General features: G+C 51.0%; 1 protein-coding gene and 1 long non-coding RNA gene across 7 annotated transcripts in view; one reads left to right on the top strand and one right to left on the bottom strand.

The window, feature by feature from the left end:
- The window catches only part of KCNMA1 (potassium calcium-activated channel subfamily M alpha 1), a 710,872-nt gene that overhangs the window by 486,990 nt on the left and 198,488 nt on the right, over positions 1–25,394 (bottom strand). For all 6 annotated transcript variants that reach the window (XM_045783283.2, XM_045783284.2, XM_045783288.2 and 3 more), the window contains exon 2: positions 4,350–4,511. In XM_045783283.2, the coding sequence (XP_045639239.1) occupies positions 4,350–4,511 (162 nt within the window). The remainder of the gene's footprint in view (positions 1–4,349; positions 4,512–25,394) is intronic.
- On the top strand, positions 17,873–23,616 carry LOC148109802 (uncharacterized). Its single transcript, XR_015724668.1, has 3 exons — positions 17,873–18,415; positions 22,794–22,942; positions 23,081–23,616. It is a non-coding gene; the product is annotated as an uncharacterized LOC148109802 (long non-coding RNA).

Genomic DNA, 25,394 nt, shown 5'->3' with positions numbered 1-25,394 from the left:
GTCCCTAGGGTCTGCAAAATCTGGCCCCTTACAGAACACCTTACCAACCTTGAACCAGACCATCTCTACTGCTGATTTTGGCTTATGATTCCATAAAGTACAACCAAACAATACAAAAGCCTGCTCTGTTTCTTGCTCTCTTTATTTATAGATACCGCCTTATTCTTAGGAAGATTTCATTAGCTCACCAAACAGTAATGGAGCATATAACCACATACATGTAAAGTGTGAGGAGGAGAGTAAAGAAATCAGGACAAAGGGAAAATGAGCCAAGAGACGCAGAGATGAAGTCAGGGGGTTGTGAACGTGTGGAAGGCAAATCCTGAGCTGCTGTGTGTCTTCCGTGGGCCATAAGCTCGGCTCACAGCAGCCACTACGAGGAGAGGGCCATGATCCCTTTCCCAACTTAGAGTGTTCACGGAAGGTCCCCCAGGAAGACCACAGCATTCCCTGGCACAAAGAAGTACTTCTCTCCCGAGTCTGTGCATGAAAGGGGTAACATGAGAGGTGGTGAACGAGGCCCCAGCAACACCCAAATGGCTGGGAGTGTCTCCGTTGCATTTACTGCTACACTGAACTGTCCCGCAGGGCGGGCTGACTCCACCTCCCAAAGTGCCCTTCACACCAATCCTTCCAGTATATTCCCAAATTGTGAAATAAGCACATACCCCCTTTTATAATCCGAAAATAAGAAATCCCTTTAATTAAAAAATAATAATAAAGGAAGCCACAACCCTTGCTCGCCCGGTGCTCACCTTGATGAAGAACCCCAAGAGCTTCAAGAGGAGACTCTGTCCCGTCGTGCTCTCTTCATGAAGCTAAGCTTGAGTGCCACAGCGGGAGGCGAGGCAGTATTCTGAGACCCAAAGCTGAAGCTCCAGGTGGGGACCATAAAAAGCACTGCTGAATGGTGACTATCATTTATCCTTTTTCACACGGAGCTCTACAACTTTATATCTAGTTTATCGATATAAATAGTTCACACCCTGCATCTCTGTTGTTCATGGCTTTATGTCCAGGGCCTAGAATAGTGCCTGGTGCAGGTGAGAAGTAAGCACTTACTGCATGAACCATGGGCTCGTCGGAGAGATTCCAGACAGCAGGTGTGTCTACAGATGGGCCGGGGTTGTCTTGGGGAATCCCCGCAACCTGGGCCTTACCCACGATGCCTAGCTCTGAGACTCTCACCTGTGACAACGAGACAGGTAGGAAAGGGGCCCAGCTGTGGAGGCCACGCTCCTGAGCCATGTGTCAAAAAAAAAGTTAAAAAGTTAAAAATTAAGCAGGGAAACTCTGAACAGCTGGATGTCTAGTCTTGCTTCAGTCCCATTGTTGCAAGGATAAACATTTGGACAGCTCAAGACAGACACGGCTTTGGGTTCCGAACAGGCAGAGCTACTGTCTCGTGCGCACGGAGACTTCCATGTGAAATCAGCTCCCCGCTCAGAGCAAAGCCCTTCCTTCTGCTAAAGGAGGGGCCTGTTCTGGAGGTACTGCCCAGAACTCCCAGACGCCTGCTCGCTGTGCAGCGGGCCCTGCTCCGCTCTGAGCAGCCTGGGCAGGATTTTTTCCAAGGAGACCTTCAGAGAGCAAGTGGAATCATGGGAGGCCGAGGCAGACTGTGCTCCTCCATGCAAATGTTAAGAGAATCAGGCCAAACAGCCTCAGGACCTAATTGGCTCAGACAGTAATGTCATAGTGTCACAGCCAAAGCGACAGCTGACAGTGGCTTAGAAAAAGAAGAAGCATTATCTTCGACTGGGAAGTAATGACACAGAAAGAGCACTCGACGGGGAGTCCAGAGGCCTGCAGGTCCGAGCCCGGTTGTGCCACTTGAGGCTGCATATTCTTCAGCAAGGCATTGCCATCCCTAAGCCTTGCGTTCCTCGACTATAGGACGGAGATGAGTTCATTGATAAGACTGGCTTGCTTGCTTCCTTGTAATGAACCCCTACAGCTCAACAGCAATACGGGCGATACGGAACAAATACAACACGGTCCTTGCTCTTCAACCTGATCAACGTATAGGGCCTCGCACAGAGCCCGGCTCACAAGAGGCTCTTGCGAATGTTACGGTGAGCCGGTTTATCAAGATGGCTCCTGGTGCACTTGGCCTGGGAGCTGTTTCCACACCACCCACCTCCACCCACCTGCCTGCACGGCCGAGCTGCTCGTTCAGGCCTTGCTACAGCAGCTCCACGGCAGTCATCTGATGGTGGCCTGTCCCCAGCACCGGAGCTCACGGTCCTGACTGACCCTAGCACCTCGAGCTCCCGCCTCCCCAATCCGCCCTCCACCTGTCCGCTTCTATTTCTCTCTGCACAACCATCAATCCTGATGCCCCTCCCTCAAAATCTCCTTTCCCTACAAAATCCAGTCCGAATTCTTCAGCTGGGCATTTGAGGACCTGGCAAGCTGTCTCCAGCCCACCTCCCCAGGCTTCCGTCCCCTCGGGTGCCCTTGTGTTCACAGCCTGGGCCTCTCTCCCTTCACGCCACGCCCTTTCTCTGTGCCAGCCTTCCCTCCCTCTGGGACCATCCCCTCTCTTCAAGGGACATTCATGATGCGAGCTCACAGTTCAAAGCTCAACTCAAATGCTTTCTGTCTTATTGTTTATTATTTAGGTATTCTTCCAGCTTCTGGCCCACTAAGTGGTCCCTCTCTGGTTTCCAAGCTTTTATCTTTGATATCTTCTCTGTCATCAAGCCTGGGCTCAGTTCATCTTGAAATGGAAATTTGAGCTCAAAGGCTCTCCTCCCTCTGAAGTGCCACGAAGGCTTTCTTGATGGTCCCTATGTCCCTACACACAGCGCCCCCTACACACGCCCACACGGTGCTTGTACTCATCGCATTTCTCCTCCAGACACTCCTTCAATAACTTCTGGCCACGGTGCAATGGAATTAGATCATTCCTTGTTTTCCATAGGGCTGGGAAAAATGCCTAGCCGAGTCATCCTCAGTAACTCCTGGCTGATGCTGATGCTGATGAAGATAATTAGGGCTGTCTCCAGTGGCCACGTGGAAGGGACAGGCATCACGCTCGGGCAACCACAGTATCTGCTGACCCTCACCCACCATCACGACCACAGGTAGAGAATGCGTGCCTTGCGTTACTTCCCACGTGAACGCCCAGACCCAGAATTCAACCTCCACAAGCTTCCTACCCAGAATCCACTCATGCACAAGCACAAAAGAGCGATGGAGCCTTTCCCGAAGACTCTGCAGGGAGGTGAGATGGGGGTAACGTGGCACGGCCCGCAGCAAGCCACCTTCACTTCCTCATTAGATGCTCTGTGCCGCCCGCTGTCTCCTGGACCCTGCTGACCTGGGTCATCTTGCTCCAGGCAGCAACTGGCCTCACTGGTTCCTCTCTCCTCCTCTCCCAAACCCCAGCTTTAAATTTCACCCTTTTCTATGTTGCCGGCAATGAACACCGGCCACAGCTTTCAGACTCTCCAGAACGCCCGGCTCCCAAAAGCTCCCTCAGGTAATAGAACCTTGTCCTCCTTGAAGGCTGTTTGGTCACCACCTTCATGACACGAGCATGACATTCAGTATCTTATCCCCTCCCTCGAGCTGTCTGTGAGATATTCATTCCAAAGATAACATCGCGTTCTCCCCAAGAAGGATTCTGAGGGGTGGAACTTTCACCGCCTCCCTATACCTTTCATCACCTCCTCACTGAGCTTTTGCCAGGAAACATCAAGGTTTCCAATGTCCCTGCCCGATCTTTGATTCATCCAACTGTCAGGACATTCCTATTCATTCTTCAAGCCAAATGAGTCTTGACCAAGCCCCAGCCTCAGGCCCAGGAAGGGCAGCTTCCAGAATTGTAACAAGAAACCATTTGGAATACAGAATCCTTCTCAGGGAAACTCCTGCCCTCGAACAGACCCAAGAGAGCCAATGGGCACATACGGAGAACTCTCTGGATCCTGGCATTTATCTCTTATCTCTCTGCAGAATTCTGAGCACACATTTCTTGGACTCCCTTCTCCTCTCCAAGATTATCGAGCTGTGTATATGTGTGTCTGTGTGCACGCTTGTGCACGTGTGCACACTTGTGTGTGTGTGCATGGGCACACCCGCTCTGCTGGCAGAGGAGACTCTACATCCTCCCCAACAGACCCTCTTTGCCCCAGATGCTGGCCCACTCTACAGGTCAACCCTCAAACCACTGGCTTATGTACACAGAGAACACGGCCTCTACTCCGTGACCTGCTGTTCACCCCCCATTTCCCGATAGCCAGAGGCCTGGAGAAGCCCCAGGAAACATGGTGTCCCTCTAAGTAGAGGCATCAGGGACCAGACAGCAGGCCTTCCCGAGGAGGAGGGAGTTGGGGACTCACCAGGACTCTGCCAGTCAGTGTCTGGGCAGATATCATCACCCCCGCCCAGTCCTTCACAGAGGTCATCCAGCCGACCTCGGCTGCCACTGCCTCCTCTTTTTCGTCCACTGGCTTGAGAGTGCCATCCGCCTGGGTTGAGCCATTGTTAATCTTCTGGGCCTCCTGGCAAAAAGAGAACAGGGTTGAGAATAGGAACCAACTGAATTTATTAAACACAACCTACTCAAAAGAATCAAAGTTGGAAGGGTCCTAGCTGATGTGGGAACTGGCTTGAAGGTACAAGGGGCGGAGAGATGGGATGCATTATGGCTTTGACTTTCTTTTATATCTTTTTTTTTAAAGAATCTTTTCTTTATTTTCTCTTAATATATCTTTGTGAAAGAAAGAATGAAATTATTCTATTTCCACTTTAAAGGGGGAAAAATCACTAAGCTCAGCAGAGAAAGCATCTTGTCTAGGGTCATGGAATAACTACAAAGGAGGTGAGGTTGGGATGCTGTGGTCCCCACCTGCCCACCCTTCCTATCCTGCTCACAGGAGTGCCCTATCTTTCTTAAGAAAATCCCCATCTCCTCATCTCAATCTGTGGAGTTCAAAAGGAACTGAAGGCCCGCAATGGCTCCAGGAAAAGAGACTGATTAATTAAACCATCCCATCCCTTAAGCAAGAGCAATTGGGCCAGTGATGGTTACATGACCCATGCCAACCCAATACACTTCAAGCCTGGGGCTTTTGCTGGAAAGGGTAGGAACGGTAATCCTTCCCTCAGAGTGAAGCCACCACAGAGGAAACTAGGAGATGCGACAGAAGACTGATGTCATCATTTGAATCCAGCTGTGCCTGAAAGCCACGCCAGACCTTTTTAATTACAAAAGAGAATAAATTCCCCTTCGTGGTTAAAAACATGCTTAAGGAAACAAGGTTGACTTCTTCAGATAAATGAGCCCCACATTGGGCCCTAAACTGCATGCTTTTATATGCAGTGTGCCCTCTGCCTAGAATACACTTCTCCCACAGAGGGTCAGACTTAATGCCCTCACTCAAGTCTGTGCTCAATGAAATCTTCTCTGGCTACCCTTTTAAAATTCCAACTCTGCCTTCCAACAGCACCAATTTTGTTTTATTTTTCATTCACCATCTGCCTCCCCCTACCAACTCCTGTGTCTGAGGACCTAAAAGAGCACCATATAGGTGGCTCAATAAACATGAATGAATAAATAAAAAGGGTTATGAGTATCAGCCCCTCACACGGCTGAGGATTGCCAAACAAAATACAGGATACCCAGAAAAATTTGAGTTTCAGATAACAACAAATTTTTTACATGACACGTAGCTATACTAACAATATATTCACTATATAAAATTTAAATTTCACTAGGCCCCCTACTCAAATATCCACTGAAATTATTTTTGTAGGTACGGATATAGAAAAAGATGCCGGCAAATTATGTTCACCATTTACAAGCTTAGAATTAAATTTCAACGCAAACAGACATGAGGGATCACCGAGTCGGAGCAAGGGAGAGAAACCAAGGCAGAGGTGAAAACTTTCGTCTGCAGTGAGTGGGGGTTGGGCAGAGTGAGAAAAGGAGAGCTGAGATGCACGGAATGAGTTATCCTCTTAGGGATTTGCAGGCAGGCAGGAAGCTGCTCCTGGCACAGGGGTCTCCCCTTCCGGCCTCCACGGGCTCAAGGGAAGCTGGGAAACCAGAAGGTACATCGGCAGCACTGGGTGTTCATGTTGTCTCCTCAAGTGCGTGAGGCCCCAGGGAGCTAGAATAGTCTAAGAGGAGGCTTGTGGTGAGGAGCCAACGGTGGGCACACAGGGGGCCACCTACTGACACCTGTGGAGTCTGCCACCCAAGCCGCCTAAGGCCGGTGTAGGTGGCCTGTTAGGACCCCGAGTCTCGACCACGTGGAGATTCTGCACAGCTGGGTGTCCTGAAAATCAAAACAGACCTGATCCAGAGGCCCTTACTATGAACCTCAGTGACTGAAAGTGTAGGTTCAGGTCTCCTGCCCCATGGGACCCTCCCCCCACCCCGTAAGACATGGACAGTATGGCCTGCCGCATAGATGTTGGCGTGATTAACCAGTGCCCAAAGGGCACACGACACACTTTCAGTTAATTAGTCCCACCACCTCCCGCCTCTCCTTGAGCCACTGGCACTCGAAAGCAGTGATTCTCAAGTTCAAGTGGCATCAGAACCACTTGGAGGCCTTGTTAAAACAGAGTGCTGGGCCCCATGCCAGAACCTGCATTTCTACCAAATTCCCAGAAAATACTGATGCTGCCAGACCGGGAACCCCACTTGGAGAGCCACTATTCCTAATCATGCTGGCACGGCTATCATCCCTGCCCTGATCTAAAATGGGACGTGGATCTTAACCCCCAGCTCTTTTCCAGCCTCTCCCTTCACCCAGGACAGAACCACCTGCTTCTTTCAGATCGAGGGATTGTGGGTGGACAAGGGAGAGGTCGGGGCAGGGCAAAGCCCTCAAATCAGAGGCTCTTGTGTCTCCTCCTGAGCAGTGCCCCCCAGCGATGTGTCAGAGCTGCTCTGTGGCCCCAGGCTGCTCCCCAGCCCTGGAGGCCCAGGCTCCACAGCCACCTGGCAGACCAGCAGATCTTGGAGGAGAGAAGCAGCACGGAAAGGGCCAGGAGGCAGGGAGTCCTCCCCAATCACAGTGGTTTCAAGGCATCAATAATTCAGAGCACAAGAGGTATATTGCAGATAATGCCCTTTTGCCAGCCCTCTTAACTATTGTTTTACAAGGCATTCATTATTTTAATTACTTTATGATAGGCAAGGAAAAACACAGACGAAAGAAAGATAATGCCCGTGTTATTATTTGCTTACACTAGATGCTGTGGGCTTAATTACCACATGTGGGAGGCAGGACTGGAGGAGCAGCAGGACAGCCAGGAGGCTGAGCTCTGCAGAGCTTGATGCCAGCCGGCCAGGGTAGCCACCTTTGGCCCGTGGGAAAGCCCCCGTCCACCTCTGACCTCAGTCCGGCCAAAGCATCCCTCGCCGGCAGCTGGTACAACCCCATGCTCTGGAGAAAAGAGGGCAGAGGCCCAGGGAGGTTGTGTCCTCGTGGAGACACACAGCAGAGAAGGAATGGTAAGGGACAGTATAGTAGAGACTGGCCAATGTTTACCAAGTGAGAACTGGTGTCAGTAACTAAAAATTAAGTGCTTTCCATGTATGATCTTCCTTAGAGTTTATGACAATCCAACAGGCAGGTGGAGTTAGCCCCATTTTACAAACAGGGTAACTGAGAGCAGGTATTTCTCAGAGGAAGGCACAGAGCTTGAGAGGGCTGGAGGAAGACAGCCCACCAGGGCTTGGTCAGCTCTGCCGCTTACAAGCTCAGGAGCCTCACCTTGTCCATATAAATGGGGACTAGCATGCCGGCCCCATCAAGACGGTGTGGCAAAGCTTACATCAGATAAGTGATGCACTGTGTTTGCCCTGGTGCTAGGCAGCCATAGTTGCCAAGACAGAGCATGCATTGATGGGACTGGTGCCTCCAAGGATACTCAGTTAAAACTGCACCATCACATTGATCGGTGGCCCTGAGAGGGACACTGATGACCCTAGGCAGGACACTGACCCAGAGAGAAACCTTAATAACTAATTACAGAACAGAGGATAAGAGAGTATAGGTTCTAACAGCTCTGACTTTTCAACGAGGCAACGGACCTCTGGGAGGGAAGGCACCATGACTTCTGGAGGGGTTCCAGCAGGAGCTGCGTGGCACCCCACAGGACAGTGGGGGCAGGGATTCCTATACAGAGTGGGCCCTGGACCAAGTGACCTCTTAGATCCCTTCTGATTCTGAACGCCATCAGATCAACCTCCCATTCGAGATGAGGAGACTGAGGGCCAGACGGAGGCTGCCTCCAGGGTCCCAGGACATTGCCGGGGGTGGGGGGTGGACAGGGAACGGTGCTTTGTTCGGAACGGCAAAGTAGGCATCCATCAAAACTTGCACTTCCCGCTGCAGAGAAGGACTCAGCTACCCTTCCGGGAGGACTCCTGAGCAGGGTCGGGCAGGCTCCCCTGGCATCAGGAGAGACCCGGCCCGGGTTCCTGTTCATCCTCCAAGGAGACCACTGTGTGCGTGTCCCCCTGTGCGTGTGAGTGTGTGTGAGAGAGAGAGAGAGAGACCCCACAAGCTACAGGGTCCAGCTACCCTAGCCTCAGACTGGACACCAGAGATTTTCTGAAATGGAGAGAAGGATGCCTTGGGGAGAAGAGGAACACAGAGGAAGAAGGGTAGCTGGGGACAGCGGGGAAAGAATGAGAGCGGGGAGGGCCTGGGGGTGCGTCCTGGAAGATGCAGCCACCCCCTTGACAAAGAGGCTCAGTCTCACTTCAGAGGCCACTCTTCCCTCCAGCCCTGCCCTCTCTCCTCACCAGAGTCTTCTGTAAAAGAAGCCACAGCTGCCTCCTGCAGACAACACAGAAGGACATCTAATGTCAGCGCCCAGACAGCAGGGAGGGGAGGGCTGCAGAGCAAGGGTGAGGGTCCAGGGGTCTGAGGGTACAGTGGAGCAGTCCCCTCCGGCTGCCTGCTCACGCAAGGCACTCTCTCACCGGCCTCAACCTTGTGGTGCCTTCTCCCTATTCCTTCGAGCACATTCCCCTCGGTGACTTCCTGTTGGCGTGGGCTCAGAGGGCCTCAGGCCTCCTTTGTCACCTGTGGCCAAGGGCCTGACCAGCCCACACTCAGCTGGTGCTCACTACACAGAGCACACGTCTGCTGCACGCTCAGGCATTTCTCCTGAATCTTAAGATCAAACACCAAAGCCTCAGAAGGGACCTCAGTAATCCCTTTGGATGCCAACCCCCCCCCACTATACACATGAGAACACCGCAGGCTGGAGGGAAGCCACATGCCCAGTGCCACCCAGCCCAGCCAGGAGTGCCCCCCAGCCCCCAGTCACCTCTCTTGCTCTTAACCTTGCAAGGTTGTATCCCCTCAAATCTAGCCCAAAGGAACCAGCCACTTCCAAGCACATCCCTCCACTGCACCAGCCTGCAACCAGGGGTCTGGGTGTTCCCGGGACTGGCAGAAACCACTGAGCCAGGCTTCGGGTGGGGGGGCTGTGGCAGGAAGCAGCCTTTCTTGTCTTCAAAGGGCCTGCTTTCTCCAGCAATGGGAGCGACCCTGGCCCAGCACTGGAGAGCAAGCCCATTCTAATCCCAGGACCCCAGAGCCCCCAGTCTTCAGTTCTGGGCCCTCTCTCTGTCTCTCATCCTTCCTGAATTGGACCCAGTATACTGAAAACTTCAGGTTTGTGATGTGGTAGGAGGAACTCTGAGGATCAAAATACTCAAATCCAAGTGGAGCTTTTCTGGATGGCCTTGGGTAAGTCAGTTCATTTCTCAAAGCTTCTTCTATAAACAGCAATGAGTGCTGTCTTATCATCTGATAAGGTGGAGCACAGCACTTTCTGAAAGTACCAGCTGTCTTATTAAGGGGGTGTGTGACAGTGGTATTGCTGTCCTCTGGTTCGGACGGAAGCAATGCTGCTCTGGAGAAAGGAGTCCCGGACCCCAATGCCAGGCCTCGCAGAATACATGCCTCAACTCTCACACCCCCACCCAGCTGCATCTTGTAGGGCAGGGCCCCCATTATCTCCCTGAGCCCCAACAGGATGTTAGAATTGCCAAGTCCTGCCAGGTGGCCCACTGTGCTGGCCCCACCCGCCTGTGAGCTTCCACCGCACCTGCTCCTGCCTGGCTGGGCTCACTCACCCCAGGGTACACTCGCACCCACACCTGTCAGGCTGAGCCTAGTGCCAAGGCCACCCTGGGCACCACATCTGCTGGGTGACTGCAGAGGGGGGGGGGGGGTCAGCCACTGGGAGGAATCCAGACTTCCCTCACCACTCCCTGCTGGGGCTGCCCCCAGAAGCTCCAAGTCAGCCTCAGTTCTCTGGACACTGGCTCCTTGTCTCAGATCCGGGAAGTGGCTTAAACAGTGCTCATCTGGGAGGAAAACTACTCTTAAAAATGTAAGTCAGATCGTGTTGGTGCTGTGCCAACACCCTTCTGTGGCTCCTCGTCCCACTTGCAGGACAAGTCACAGCCTTCACACAGTCCAACGCACCCAATCTGTCCGCGCCTGCCGCCGTCCTACAAGTCTCCCACTCACTCACTCACTCCAGCCGCGTCAGCCTCCTTGTGCTGTCAGAATGTTCCAGACCCACTCCCATCTCGGGCTAATTGCACTGGCTGTTCCCCCTGCCCCCAGATAGCCCCACGGCTGCTTCCCTCCCCATTCTTAGGTCATCGTCACCTTATTACCGAGAGCTTCCCGGCCCGCCCTGTTGAAAATGACACCCACCCCCCCGACCACCCCCTCCTTGCTCTATACCTCCTCAGAGCGTTTATACCACTAGCCTGCCAACTTCAGTCCTCTTTTAGCGTCTGTAAGCTCCATGAGGGAAAGACTCGACCCTTCTTTGGTTCGCTGCTGTGTCCTCAACAGTGTAATGCTGTGAGCTCCGCAGAAGCCCCTGCTCCATCTCGGGGAGAGACAGGAGCCGTGTAGGAAGGAAGGAAAGAGGGAGGGGAAAAGGAGAGCTGCAGCAAATGGGAAGTCAGTTCCAGGTACACACAGCACCCAGAACAGGTACCATTACGAATCAGTACTAACGACAGCTACCACCGTTGAGCATGACTACGCGAACTGTGTGACGCAGCTAGGAACACACTCGTCACCACGGAGGGTCTAAGGAGCTGGCCCAGGAAGACACAGTCAGAATTTCAGCCCAGCTGTCAGACACCAAAGAGGTGAGTACCTGTCCTGACATCCTCCCAGGGAGCCCATGAGGAGCAAATGGGATCGTGTGTGTGGAAGGATTACGGACTACTGCAGAGTGCTCATGAAGGTTTATAATCATCACGAGGACTCCATCTGCCCCACTCCGGGGCACCGCGTGGACCCCAGAAACCCTTCTGCAGGGTCCCTGTGCCTTGAGAGGTTGGTTAAATCAAGGACAAAGACACACGGCCCCTTTCTCAGCCAAGAACCAGCTTGGAGCCATCAATCAGCCTTCGTGGAGCAAACGCATCGAATCAGAAATGCACATGGCCAAGCTGACAGGCTGTGAAGCCTTCCTTCTAAGCACCGAGGTGCCGGATGCAGATTGGCCCGAGGAGGAGATACAGGCCATCCTGAGTCCTGCAGGGCCTGAGGCACCTGCGGGGTGGGGCTCTGACAGGGGCCCGCCTCCCCTCATCCCTGGGGGGCCTGGTGTGGGGGAGCACAGCAGGGGCGGGAGCAAGCCCCATCCCTAGAAGTCCCCCACCTGTATTCTCTGCCCAGAGCCTTGTGCCAGAGGCTATTTCCTGGATGCTCAGCTTCCCCAGGGCTGTGGGGGAAGGAAGGACTGGAAACCCCCATCTGTCCTCTCCTTGGGTCTCACTGGGAGTCCCACTCCGTCCTCACATTTCCCTGGTCACCATCAGAAACTCACTTCCTGGAGTCTGTACTGAAGGGCTCTGTTCCTGAGTTATCCCTTCCACCTACCGAGAACCCCAACCCTCAGCCCATCTCCAGTGGCAGGTCCCCACCTCTCCTGCACCCTCTTGTCCTTGAAACAGACCCAGCAGTCCCGCACGCAGCAGCCCTCAGCTGAGCACAAAAACAGGAGTCCTTCTCTCTTCCTAGAGGAATGGGGGCAGGCTGAAGAGCTCCAGGCTGAAGGTTAGGAAGCCGGCATTCTAGCCCCACTTTGCCAGGAACAGGCTGTGTGGCCTTGGCCAGTCATCCAGGCTCTCTAGCAGAGCCCTCATGTGAGAAATGAGAGGGAGCAGGGGGTTAAGCCCATAGTTTTCTGTTCCTGGGGGCCCAGCCTCGTGGATTCTGTGAGGCAACCCAGGGGGTCAGCAAGGGAGGGCAGAAGAGGCAAGGCCCCGGCCCCCGTGAAAATCCAAACATCTGCACACTGAGCCATTTTCACCGCGTAAGGTCCCGTGCTAGACTGTGTCTGAGTGTAGTCCTTTCTTGGGGGGGGGGGGGAGAAAAGTTTGAAATCCACTGAGTAAAATCCATAGGCCCATTGTAGCTTTGGAAAGATGCTTTATTTCAGGGGCACCTGGGTGGCTCAGTCAGTTAAGCATCTGCCTTCTGTTCGGGTTATGATTCCAGGGTCCTGGGATCAAACCCCAGGTCAGGCTCCTTGCTCAGCAGGGAGCCTGCTGCTCCCTCTCCTGCTCCCCCTGCTTGCACTCTCTCTGTGTCAGATAAATAAATAAAATCTTAAAAAAAAAAAAAAGATGTTTTATTTCATGGCAATGATTATGACATTCTGGGGGCACAGTCTGGTCTACGATCCAGAAACGCCTGAACGTCAGTATCTGTAAACCCACAGGGCTCCCAGTACCTCCCTGCAGGCCACTGTCCTAAACGCTGGGGAATGGCCCTCCAGACACCCCCAGTCCTTCCAAACAGGCCAAGAGGAAATCCCTTCACGGCAGCCTCTTTCGCATTCTGGGCGTGTGGCCCAGCACGGGATTCTCCCAGGTACTGATAATCCTACGTATTAGGGATTAGACCGATTACCTAAAGCAGCTCAGGCAAACAAAGCATAATGTGGGCACCACCAGCTGGGATTTTCATGGCAAGAGCTCTGCAGAGGGAGGGAAAGGAAGAGGGGGCAGCCCCGACACTCAGGGGCAGGGGAAGCCGGGCAGCAGAGGATCTGGGCCCCACCTGGAGCAGGTGAAAGCAGTTGGCGAGACTGGCTTCTACCCTGGAGAAGTTCCAATTATCTGACCCCCGCCTTGCAGGTCAGAGCCTCCCCTGCACCCACAGCCCCCCCTTCTGCCCCCAGGGACCCCACATGGGCAGGAGTCTCCACCACCAGGGACGGGGTACGGCGCCCACAGACTCAGGCCACAAGAGCTTTAAAAGAAGCTCGGACAAAGCCGAGTACTCTGGGATGTCAGGAAACCGCCGAGTTTACTGGGTCTCTCCGCCGGTCATAGACACTTCCCCTTCACAGGCATTTTTAGCTATAGCTTCCCGGGTGCACTGTCCACTGTCCAGTTTCTCACTCCGAGGAGCCCCCTGGGCTGTGTGTGAGTACCTGCTCTTCATAGGTCTTTGTGGGGAAAAAAGGTGACAGCAGAAAAAGGCTGTGTGACCTTTAACAAGGCACTTACCATCTTTGTGCCCCGGGTTCCTTTGTCTCAAATTCAAAGGGGCTGTGTCAACACTCCCGGAGGCTCTGTCTGGCTTGCAAAGCGCCTGACCTTGAGGTCTGGATGGCAAGCCCCTCACTTGCTCATGTCCCTGAATGTGAAGTGCTGGGGGAGAAGGGGACCCTTCCCGGCGCCTGTCAGGCGAACACTGTAAGCTACTCCCCAGTCTCCCCCGGGACTGGGGGGGCTGGGCTGGCCCTCAGGAAATCCTGCCTTCCCTCCTGCACCTACAGGCCAGGTCCTCTAGTGGTGGTTTTATACCACCTTATTTAACCCTCCCAGTAAGGCTGTAAGGTAGGAATGTCATGAGACACAGAGAGGCTGAGTAATTTCCAAGATCACTCATTTCATAAGTGGCAGCACTGAAATTTAAATCCAGTCTATTCTAAGAGTAAAGGCCATGTTTTTCTTCTATTCCTTGCTGCCTCAGGATAGGCAAAATGTACAAAGAAGAGATGGGATCTCCTCATAAAATGCTGCTTATTACTACTACTGAAACAATCATCTCATACCCCATGGCTTCTAAATAACACAATTTTGTAGTTCAGACATCTAAATCTGGTCATGCCATGTGTGGATGGGGAGTTGGAGAAATGGCCCAGGGAAGGGAATTTCAACCTAGGAACAGAGTGACTCATGAGACACAATGTCCCGTAGAGAGATGTGTTCTCAAATGGCCACATTTGCTCCTTAAACCTGAAAGTTAACCCCCAACTTTCAGGACAAACGTCTCTCTCTCAGCCACTACACCACACACGCAAACGAAAAATCTCCTTCTCCAGCAATTAGCTTAACAAAATGAGAACATACATGACAGCACACAGTTCCCTACTGCGGCCTCAGAGACTTGGAATTGTATTAGCAGAGACCCCAGCTCTGATCCCTCAGCCAAAGTGACCCAGGCTGGGTCCAAGTGGGTCTGTTCACCGGCAAAGACACGGCCTGCCCCTGCTTGGGAGAATGGCTTCTTACCCACCTAGATGAGAAAACTATCATAGGGGCCGGGTCAGAAGACAAAAATCACATTTGTTTTTTAGTTGAGGAATAATTTGTAATCACACCAGGCAAGCGAGGCAGGGCCAGAAGTTCTGAAAGATTAATAATGAATGTATTTTTCTGAATGTAGTGTCTTGGTGAATGAATCCTGTTAACAAGATTGCAAGTTGTGAAAATGGGAAACTGAGGCATTGACACTCTCTGAAGGTCTAGGTTAGTGCGGTGACCATCCAAATCCCAGTGAGGACCATGAGCTCAATGTTAAAACCTTTCCTTTGCAGGAAGAATCTTGCATTTTATGGGAAGGCAATCTAGCATGCCTTCTAGCTTCAAGGAGAGTACTCAAACCCCTTCAAAAAATTTTTTTAATGAAGTGAATCTCAGGATCACAGAGCCATAGAGGTCAAAGTCGCAAGGGACTTTGGAACTTGTGCAGTCTGTTTCCGTCCCTCCAGAAAGGAAGAGCCGAGGGTCACGGAAGGGTGGGGCCTTTTCAAGGAAACACAGCCTGTTCACAGAAGAGACTGGGAGACCGTGTAGAACCCCACGTGGCTGAGAGACGGCACGAGAAGTGTGGGAGGCACGGGTGTTGTCAGAGAGCCAGAGTCTGCCTCCTGGCTTCCCCTCCTACCCACTGTGCAACCTAGAACCTCATCCTAGCCTCCGTTTTCTCGCTGGAGAAGCAGGCTCAGAAATACCTTCCTCAGAGAGTACGTGTGGGGATCAGCCGTCCCGACAAACACAAAGCAGGAGGTGAGGGCTCAGTAAACAGCAGGTATTATCACCAGCTGAGTGCCAGACTAGGCACTTGTACGGCCTTAAAAACAACTGGCTCAAGGTCCCACAGCTAACAGAGCTGATCAGGCTGTGGATCCTTATTTTCCAAACAGCAAACCTCATTTCTGTCCACTTCACAAAGCGGAGGCCAAACCTGGCTTCTAGTCAAGACAGACTGGAGGTGCATAGCTAAGACCCACAGGAAATCCAAAACCCTCATTTTCATAAAAGAAGGCAGAAATCTCCATATCACAGCCAAGTTAACTTTTATGACTCAAGCTGGTGGGGGGGGGGGAGGCAAATGAATCAAGACGGGGATGGGATGCGGTTGGGGAACAAATGAATGCTGCCCAAAGACGTTTCCACGTCTGAGGGACCGATTCATCTGGTCAGTGAGGTCACGGACTATTCCTCTCTCCCATCTTCACCCGGCTTCTGAAAAGCAGCCCAGACCATTTGAAATGTCCCCTCTTCCACAGAGGAGCTACTGAGAGGGAGACAGTAGAGGGTCAAGAGAGGGAAAGCAGAAGGAAGGGAGCCCATCGCCACCTGTGGGTCAGGAAGAGGATCGGGCCCCTGTGGGCTCTTGCTCTGCACAGCAAAGGATCCTAGGAGGTTGGCTCACGGGCCCTCTGGTCCCAAGGCCCCCACGTGTTGGGCCATGGCGCAGTGCTGCTCCAGGAGCGAGTTTTGAAATGAAAAGCAGCAGCACCGTGTGATGACGTATGTCATTGAAGGACAGCCAACATTCCTCTCCAGGGAAGAACTGTCCTTTTCTTTGACATTATGTCATCACTCCTTCGTTGGGTATTAATATGCCCTTTTAATGAAATGACAATGATGGTAGAGCTGGCATTTGGTGGTTTCTTTTTTATGTCCCTGCTTCTCAAAATAAAAAGCTGGCAACCCTGTGATAGTCTCTATGTTTTTAAGTGTAAGTGAGTAGCCCATGGAAAGTCCAGGCACTGCTCACCTAGTCTTCATTCTATAGATGGGAAGTTAAGGCCCAGAGACGCCGGCCTCATAATGGCCACAGCCCCCTACATGGAGCTTATGGTGTGTCTGCCACAGCCATCAGGGACAGCTTCAGGGCCAGGAAAGGTAGGGCCCAAGGGATGGAGACAAGGTCTTTCAGGGCTCCAACAGCTCAGGCAGCACCTGCCAGGAGAGCAGGAGAGAGGCGCATGCATCCACTTTCAGGGCTCGGGGCCATACCAAGGGTCCTGAGTTCCCAGCCTCACTTCCAGCTTCTGAAGTCCTCATTCCTGCTATGGTAGGAAGTGCCCAGAACCTACACGATCTCCCGGGCAGCAGTGCAGCTGTAGCCGCGGCCCCACACCATCATTTAGGGGACAACTGGGAAGAAGGAACACCCCAGCACACCGCAGGTGGGAGGAACGGCTCAGGTTGACTATTGCCCGCCCCGTCAACAGACAGAAGCAACACACGTGAAAAGGTGAGTAACTTGTGAACAATCTAAGTAATGGCCCAATTTCCCAAATGAGACAGACCACTTCCTTCCCCTCAACCTGCCACCCTTTTCCTCGTACCTAACCTGGTGCACAGGGGTATGTGTTCTCCATCAACCCCCACGACGCATCAGCTCCTGGAGGCCAGGGTCTCGGCCCGACTTGTTCACTGCATATCCTCAGAGCCTGGGACCTGTCTAGCACATAGAGGGGGCTTAATGGCGTCCTGAAAGAATTATTGGACAATTTCTGGGTTTTGTTTTGTTCTGCCTTGTCTTCCCTCTGTTCATATTTTCTGGAATCTCAAAATCCTCCCCAGAGGAGGGCAGTGGGAACTGAGAACAACACTTGAGAGGTTCCAGCCTGGCTCTTCAGGCCTGTCTGCTGCTTTCCCTGCTGTTTCCTGAGCTTGCTTTCCCACTGATTTCCCCAACAGGACTTGGTTCTCCTTAGTACCAACCTCCATGCTAGCTGTTCCCAGTCCTGGGACACCTACTCCATTGCTGTCCCCCAATCAAATCCCAGGGGACCAGCGACGTCCTCTCCCTGCCTGCAGCCCCTACAGCTCTCCCTGTCCCCACTACCTATTCCTCTCACTTGTCACTGGACAGGCAGAGACCGGCAGTCTTACTTGCCCTTTTATCCACGCATGTCACATTGTCCTCATTAGCCTGAAAGCAACTGGAAGGGAAGGCTCAGGGCATCTGGCATACAGCAAGCAATTAATAGATAGGTACTGATTGCGTAAATTAAAACTCTGCCTCATAGGCCCTGGAAAAGCAAGCCTTTCCCAGGCACCACGGACACCCCGGCTAACCCAGGCCAGTTTCCACAACGTGAGGCTCGCACTGCCTCCCGGACTGCTAGTCGTCAGCGCAGCCACATCTTTAAATACAAACACCAAATCCCAAACAAGATCAGATGTCATGGGGCTTCTGACAGGCACATGCTTCACCAGACACGTCAGTCAAGAAAAGATGAATGTTCTTGTTTACAAAAGGATTTGTACCACTCCAGGAAAATTTCCACCATGATTTCGGATCTAATCCAGGATGTGCCTATAGACCACTCACTGACTGAACTTCTTTCTGCCGCTTCCATTCGCTGGACGTGGGAGGGGCTTTGGCTTCAGGTCGAAAGAGAGGTCCCAATTAGGTGGTCCTCCTGCCTTTCCCAAGGTGCAACATGACCCCATTCAGGAAGCCGAGGCCCAGCAAGTCAGAGAGACCTCGGGAGGCAGAAAGATGGCCAGAATACCGGGCATACAATGCACTAGGGACCCAGCAATGTGAACGGGCGGCCGGGCTCAGATGTCCAGGGCTCCGCAGCGCTGCCTGCCTCCCGGTGCTCTGACCCCACACCCGCCGCGGCTGGACCAGACTCCAAAACCTCAGCCTTCTCTACTCCTGAGTTCCCACAGCCCTCACCTGGACCTAGGTCTCCAACACAGCAGCCAAATACAAGACAGTCTGGACTGGCTCTTAATGTGAAGGAATAACAATGATGCAACAGCCAGGGGAGAAGCGAGGGGACTTCCATTTCTAACCGGTTCAGATGACTGTTTCTCCTTCTGGATCCCTGATGGGAGTTGGGAATGGTAAGCACCCCAGCACTGCAAAGCCTCAGCTCTCTGCTTGGCACCCCTAGACCCATCAATCTCCTTCCCGTGGCCTGGGACCCCTCCAACCCTGGACAGCAGGGAGAGGCTCAGCAGCTGTGAGAACCTTCTTTCTCAAAGGTTTTTCCAAAATTATATCAGGTTTCCTTCTACCCCAGCTTGTCAGCGGGGGACTCTTTTGCCTAACATGGTTGAGGAATGTCTTAGAAACTGGTGTGATTCAGTCTGGCTTCAGAGGAAGTTTTCCACCCAGACAGAGCACACCGAGTGTCTGGACGCGGCGGCTCGCTACCCTCAGGGGCACCCACACCCTTGCGCCGGCTCCGGACCTCGGTCAGCAGGGCACACTCAAAAAAGTGGCAGGTCCAGCCCCAAGATGAAATTAGATATAGAAAACAAGTCAACAGGAAGCCAAAAGGTCTTGCTCATCCACTTGCCTACACAGAGGCTCCTTCCCGTGACAGCGTCCCTCCCTTACCACCCCCACCCAGTATTCTGAGTTTGCAAATTTCGTTCCAGTGCACCCAGCATAAATATTGAGGAGCTACTGGGGGAGGTGACTCAAAAGCTGAAATCTCAAAAGGCACACACGTTTCTCCTGGAACAGAAGGCAAAGCCATTCAGCCTTTTCTTCCAATGGAAATTACTTTTCCCCTCCTGCCTGTTCAGACTAGCCTCCTTCTACAAATACAGACTGTCATCAGAGGGGGGCCCAAGACAATTGTTAGAAAATGCAGTTTGCAAAAATGTCTGTACCCTGAAAGTCAAGTTTACTAATGAATTACTACTGAACAGTTGTTAGTTCTGCACATTCTCCCCAGAGGACCCACAATCTCCCTTGGACGAAAAGAAACATGTTTCCCCTCCGTTAGAGCTCCATCTACTGCACTCAGGAGGGCCATACCAGGTGGGCACGGGGACGAAGATAACACCAGGGGGAAGCCTGCTTTGAATCTTACATGTCTCTGACGGTAAAGATCTAACAACCACAGTGAGAGCAGCGGCCCCAGTCTGAGCGCTGTGGTCATCCCCTGAGCAGGCATCCTGCGAGCCCCGTGTTTCCGTAGCAACAGTCAGTCCAGCCCCTAGAACTCATGGAGGTGGGACCTCCTTTGTGTGGGCAGCTCTGGAAGGAAGGTCGGATTGTTGCCTGAATCCCAAGTCTCTGTTTTTCTTCTCCTGCTACAGCTGCTTTTCTGACCAGAAGCTTGACAGACAGAGTTGTTAGTATTTCTTAGCTTTGACACATCAAAGGTGAGAAGCTGGCCAAGGAGAAGGGACACAGAGAGAAGCTTCTGGGGATACGGGCAATATTCTACTTCTTGACCCAGTTGGTGGTTATAAATACTTTGTCATCATTATTCACTATTTTGTACTTTTATGTTTATATACTTTTCTGTATATTTGTTTTATTTCACTATTTTTAAAAAGACTTTAAAAATAAATCAGCCAAACTGTTCTTAAGGGACCCATCATCATCACCCACATTTATTAAATATCTTTTGGCACAGGACAGAAGACTCAGATTACAAATGACTCTGGGTCACCGCCCTGGACAACAGAACCAAGAACCAGGGCAAACTTCATTGAAAGTCATGGGTCTTGGGGCACAGCCAGGGGCTAGGCGCCAGCCAGAGGAAGAAGTCAAAGCAGAGGTCAAAGGCAATCGACAGAGCCATAGAAGGGATGGGCTAGAACCCCCAAGAGGTCTTGATGATACAACAGTTGCTATTGGTTCAGGTTAAAGGCTGTGCCTATAAACAAGCTCATGGGGGGGGGGGAGGTATCGTTTCTACCTGCCACAAGAGGTCATAAGATGAAGTGGGCAGGGCCATAGCCATCAGAGAAAGAGTGAGCCTTCCACTACCTTGCACTGCTCCCCCAACCCTTCCCTGCACACACCTCACACCTTCATAAACTCATCACTTTGCTCATGTCAGATTCATTACCTCTTCCCTCTTTCCCAAATCCTACACATCCTTCGAGATGCAGTTTAAACGTCACCTCCTCCATGAAGCCTCTCCAGATCTCTTAATTAGAATTAATATCTCTGGTGTTTGTTCAACACTTACTCTATGTTCCCTAAGAGAATTACTTGCTTCTCTGGTTATGAGCCCTCATTACATTCAAGCACTGTGGTTATATCCATCATTCCCCCAGCTAAGAATCTTGAGGTCAGAAAACTGATTGTATTAGTTCTTATAAATATAGAATATAAATATATTATCTGTAGAATATATTCTTTTTTTAAGATTTTATTTATTTATTTGAAAGAGAGAGAGCGCAAGCATGAGTGGGGGGAGGAGCAGAAGGAGAGGAAGAGGGAGAAGCAGACTCCCCACTGAGCGCAGAGCCTGGTTGGGGCTCAATCCCAGGACCCTGAGATCGCGACCTGAGCTGAAGGCAGACACTCAACCAACTAAGACACCCAGGTGCCCCAACAGAATACATTCCATACTATGTGTGTATGTGTGTATGTATACATTCTTATTCTACATCTAGCACTCTGCCAAACGCATATGCAATAGGTGTGCAACAAGCAATCAGCGTTGATTAGTGAATAGGTTTAAGAGGAGGTGGGCCCAGGGGCGCCTGGGTGGCGCAGTCGTTAAGCATCTGCCTTCGGCTCAGGGCGTGATCCCAATGCTCTGGGATCGAGCCCCACATCAGGCTCCTCTGCTGGGAGCCTGCTTCTTCCTCTCCCACTCCCCCTGCTTGTGCTCCCTCTCTCGCTGGCTGTCTCTCTGTCAAATAAATAAATAAAATCTTTGAAAAAAAAAAAAAAAGAGGAGGTGGGCCCAGCACCTAAGACATAGGTTCTTTAGGTTGTCAAGCAGCTCACAGAACCTGCGGGGGGCGGGGGAGGGGTGAGTGTCCCAGATGTCATGGAGAGCCGTCTAAAATCCACTTCTCTTCATCCCCATTCTATCTCCCCCGATGGATGGCCAACTTTCATAATTATCTATGTGCTGCCCACTCTTGTTCCAGTCCTCCATCCGTTCCCACACCAAAGCCACACAGACCTCACAAACCTAGATCACTCATATCATTCCTGTGCTTCAACTCTTCAGTGAGTTCCCATTGTTCTTAGGGCAAAGTTCAAAATCCTCAGCACTGCTTATATGTCTGGTCTTTGTCTGGCACCTGGTCACATATGGAACCAGTCTTGGTGTCACCTTCTTGATGTTCCAGCTATACTGGACTTCCTTCCATTCCTTCAATGAGTGGTCCTCCTTTCTGACTCACAGCTTTGCATGCACTATTTCTTCTAACAACTGTCTCCACCCTGTCATATTCCAGACTTCCTACTCACCCTCAAATCTTTCTCCAGAGAGTCTTCCCTAATACCCCCTCCACCTCCATCTCTACATGGTCCTCCATAACAGGCACCTGCAAATACTTGTTCAGAGCCTCTCTCCTTTTGTCCAGACCAGGGGTTGGACAACTGTTTCTGTAAAAGATTAGACAGTAAATATTCTAGGCTCTGTGGGCCATATGTGGTACAGTCTCTATGGCAACTACCCAACTTTGTCATTATAGAGCACAAGTGGCCAGAGACGATATGCAAACAGAGGAGAGAGATTCTGTTCCAATAAAATTTTATTTATGGACATGAAATTTGAATTTCATATAATTTCACATTTAAAATAAATAAAATATCCTTCATTTAAAATTTTTTTCAACTATTTAAAAAATGCAAAAACCATTCTTAGCTCACAGGCCATACAGAAACAGATGGCAGGCCAGACTTGGTGCACAGCCTGCAGTTTGCCAGCTCCTGCACACAGCTCTAAGTTCCATGGAGAGAGAAACTATGTCTTGTTCACGGATGTATTCCCTCAGCACAGGGCCTGATTCCTAGAAGGTGATTCATAAAAATGTGTTGAATGCCTTGATATGTGGATCAGAGCAGTGTTTCCCATGTATACTCTGCAGGTCACCAGCTCAATGGGAAACTCCACACAGAAAGGATAATTCTTTTGCCAATGAAATCTGTCAATGTTACTATTCCCCTTCCTGGAAATTTTCCATGTTTAGTACATAAAGCATATCAAAAGCTCAGAACTAGTCAAGAAACTTCTTTGGCTTAGACCAATACAGTACTTCCCAAACTCATTTGAGCAAAGAACTTTCTACTCTAACCCAAACCTACCAATATCCATGGACAACCCCATTAGAAAGTATGACAGTGAGGACAAAAGGCAAGAACTTACAAAAACAGTCCTCAGACTTCACTGTGCATCAGAATCTCCTGGAAGACCTCTTAAAACAGATATTGCAGGGCCCTACCCCAAAGCTGCTGCTTCAGGAAGTCTGGACTGGGGCCTCAGAATTTGTATTTCTCACACGTTTTCAGCTGATGCTGATCACTGCCAGTCTGGGGTCCCCACTTTGAGAAACACCAATCCGGAGGGAGAAAAGGACCTTCAAGGCATCAGTCCTCCACCTGAGGTTTCCTCCTTCTTCCAACGACCTGATTCCCAACCTGTTCACTTCCTCACACAGGTACAAGAAACCCTGAGACATCTTCCTAGCATCACGGCAAGCCACCTGTAATTGGTTGCATTATGTCCCCCTCCCCCAAAATATATTTAAGTCCTCCTAACCCCCAATGTCTGTGAATGTAACTTTATTTGGAAATAGGGTCCTTGCAGATGTAATCAAGTAATCCAGTATCACTGATGTCCTTACAAGAGGAGGAGAAAGAGACCCAGGAAGGAGAATGCCATGTGGGGACAGAGACACAGGAAGAAGGTCAAGTTACCGCAGAGGCAGAAACTGTGATGCAGCCACAAGCCAAGGAAGGTCCAGGATGGACGGCGACCACCAGAGCTAGGAAGAGGCAGGGAAGATTCTACCCTATGGGTTTCACAGGCCGCAAATCCCTGATTTTGGACATCTGGTCTCCAGAACTATGAAAGAATAAATGTCTGTTGTTTTAAGCCACCCAATGTGTGCAACCTTTCCCTCAAACAGGGTATTACTTGACATCACAGATATGAGAGTCACACACACACACACACACACACACACAGGACCCAGGTGAAGCTCTGGCCAGCCTTAGCCCTGGTGGATGCCCACAGACTTCAAGGGAACGACGGGCCTCGGCCTTCTGATCCTGTGGCCATCCCTGCGTCTCTGCTAGCTGGTGGGTGTTTGAGCTGGGGTCTGTCTTTGGAAATGAGATGATCTTGTTAGTACTAGTATGATGTTTTGTTGGATTCCCGCTCTGGGACTGGTTTTGGCAAAAGGCATGTGATCATTTTTTTAGTCTAAAAAAAGTCAGTGAATAAATTAAGGAGACTTGGCTTCCCCCCATCCTGGTTCCACTGGTCCTGTTTCTTTCTCATTGAGAGACACTCACAAAGAACTTCTCAATGACAAATAAGGAGCTTCTTTTCCTCCGGGTCTGAGTAGAAATGCCTTCCCTAATCGACACGGAAACAACTAAGCAGTGGATATTTTCACAGCCCGAGCACCCTGGTTTTAGCCACAAATTACACCCTTCTCCTTTTGGAAAAATAAGGGGTATAACGTTTATTCTCAAAAGAGGCCGACAGTTATGCACCCAAGGAGCACATAAGGGAGCCAAGAAATGGATGTGGATACAGCTTGTCATTGTTGATGGAGAGAAAGGGGATGCCAAGGGATGGGGATTCTGTATTCTCAAGCTTGGACGCCACAGAACGGAAAATCAGAACCAATCAAACACCTTCCTTGTCTCTTCAACCCATGCCAACCCAGGGCTGACGGCTCACACAGAGCTGGTATGAACTTGAAAGACTTCAAGTCTTTTACACATAGGCCAAGGCCATGTTTTCTGCCACAACAGATCATGAGATTTTTGGGATGCTATGTGTCACCTCAAGGCCCTTGAAAAATAAGAGAGGGGTCTGATTCTTTGAGACAGGTGGAGCAGACACAGAGACACACACAGATACACAGACACACACAGATGCACAGACACACACAGACACACAGACACACACACAAACACCAGAAGTTAAGTACTCCCTCCCTCATCCCTTCCAAGGACAGCATCTAATCTCAAATGTTCAGTAGTTCCATGAACAGCACATTAGTCTTTGGCTAGAAGAGAAGACTTCTGGAACATCCACCTCCCAGCCACCAACTAAAGTTGAGAATTAAGCCAGTTAGAGGAACGGCGCACGATTGATGCTATCACAAAGTACAAAAGTCCTGGGCTTGCAGATTTGCTTCATTTTATGTTTGTTTTGTCTCAACATCTCATTTGCAGCAGGTTAGTAAACTTTTCAAACCCTCGGGTTTTTGAGCTACAAAATAATAATAATAAATGCTTAGCAGGGGAGTTGGGAAAATTTTGTGAGATGTTGAATATTTCTGGAACATTACTACTAACTTATAAAGCAGTTACCATGGCCAGGTATGAATCTAAGTAGCCCATATGTACTAAGATTGTCAGCATCACAACAACTTTACTAACATCTCCCATTCTGAAGATGAGGACCCAGGGGCACAGGGAAGTCAATGCCCTTGCCCGTGGTCACACAGCCAGTAAGCAGCTGAGCTGATCCTAGGCAAGTTGGCTATGAACCCCGCTCTAATCACAGGGACCTGATACATCCCCATAGGGTGTCTCTAGGGTAGGACTGGAGGCCTATTCACTCATTCAACAACACTCCACCTGCACGCCCGTCACGGAGGGAACTCTCACAGTGGGTTCTCATACAGCAAAATGCAGCCTCTCCTTCCGGGAGTTGAAGATCTGTTAAAGTAAATAAAACAAGTGCCCAAAATTAAATAAAGGAAGAAGGAAACACTGGAGTAGAAGAGAGAGCATGGCAGAGGCCTGCTAGGGGTGGGAGACTGTGTTCACAGGAGAGGCTGATGTCATGAGCGCAGTGGGCTTCTGCCTGGCCTTGAAGGGTGAGCGCAGTGCACCTGAGTCTAAATGACAGCCCCTTTGTTCTCCTTT

Source organism: Ursus americanus, chromosome 6 (assembly GCF_024610735.1).
Source record: "Ursus americanus isolate L20-20 chromosome 6, mUrsAme1.1.p, whole genome shotgun sequence".
In the NCBI taxonomy this organism is placed as follows: domain Eukaryota; kingdom Metazoa; phylum Chordata; class Mammalia; order Carnivora; family Ursidae; genus Ursus; species Ursus americanus.
The sequence above is the reverse complement of the archived record's forward strand: the minus strand, read 5'-3'. Positions and strand labels throughout refer to the sequence as shown.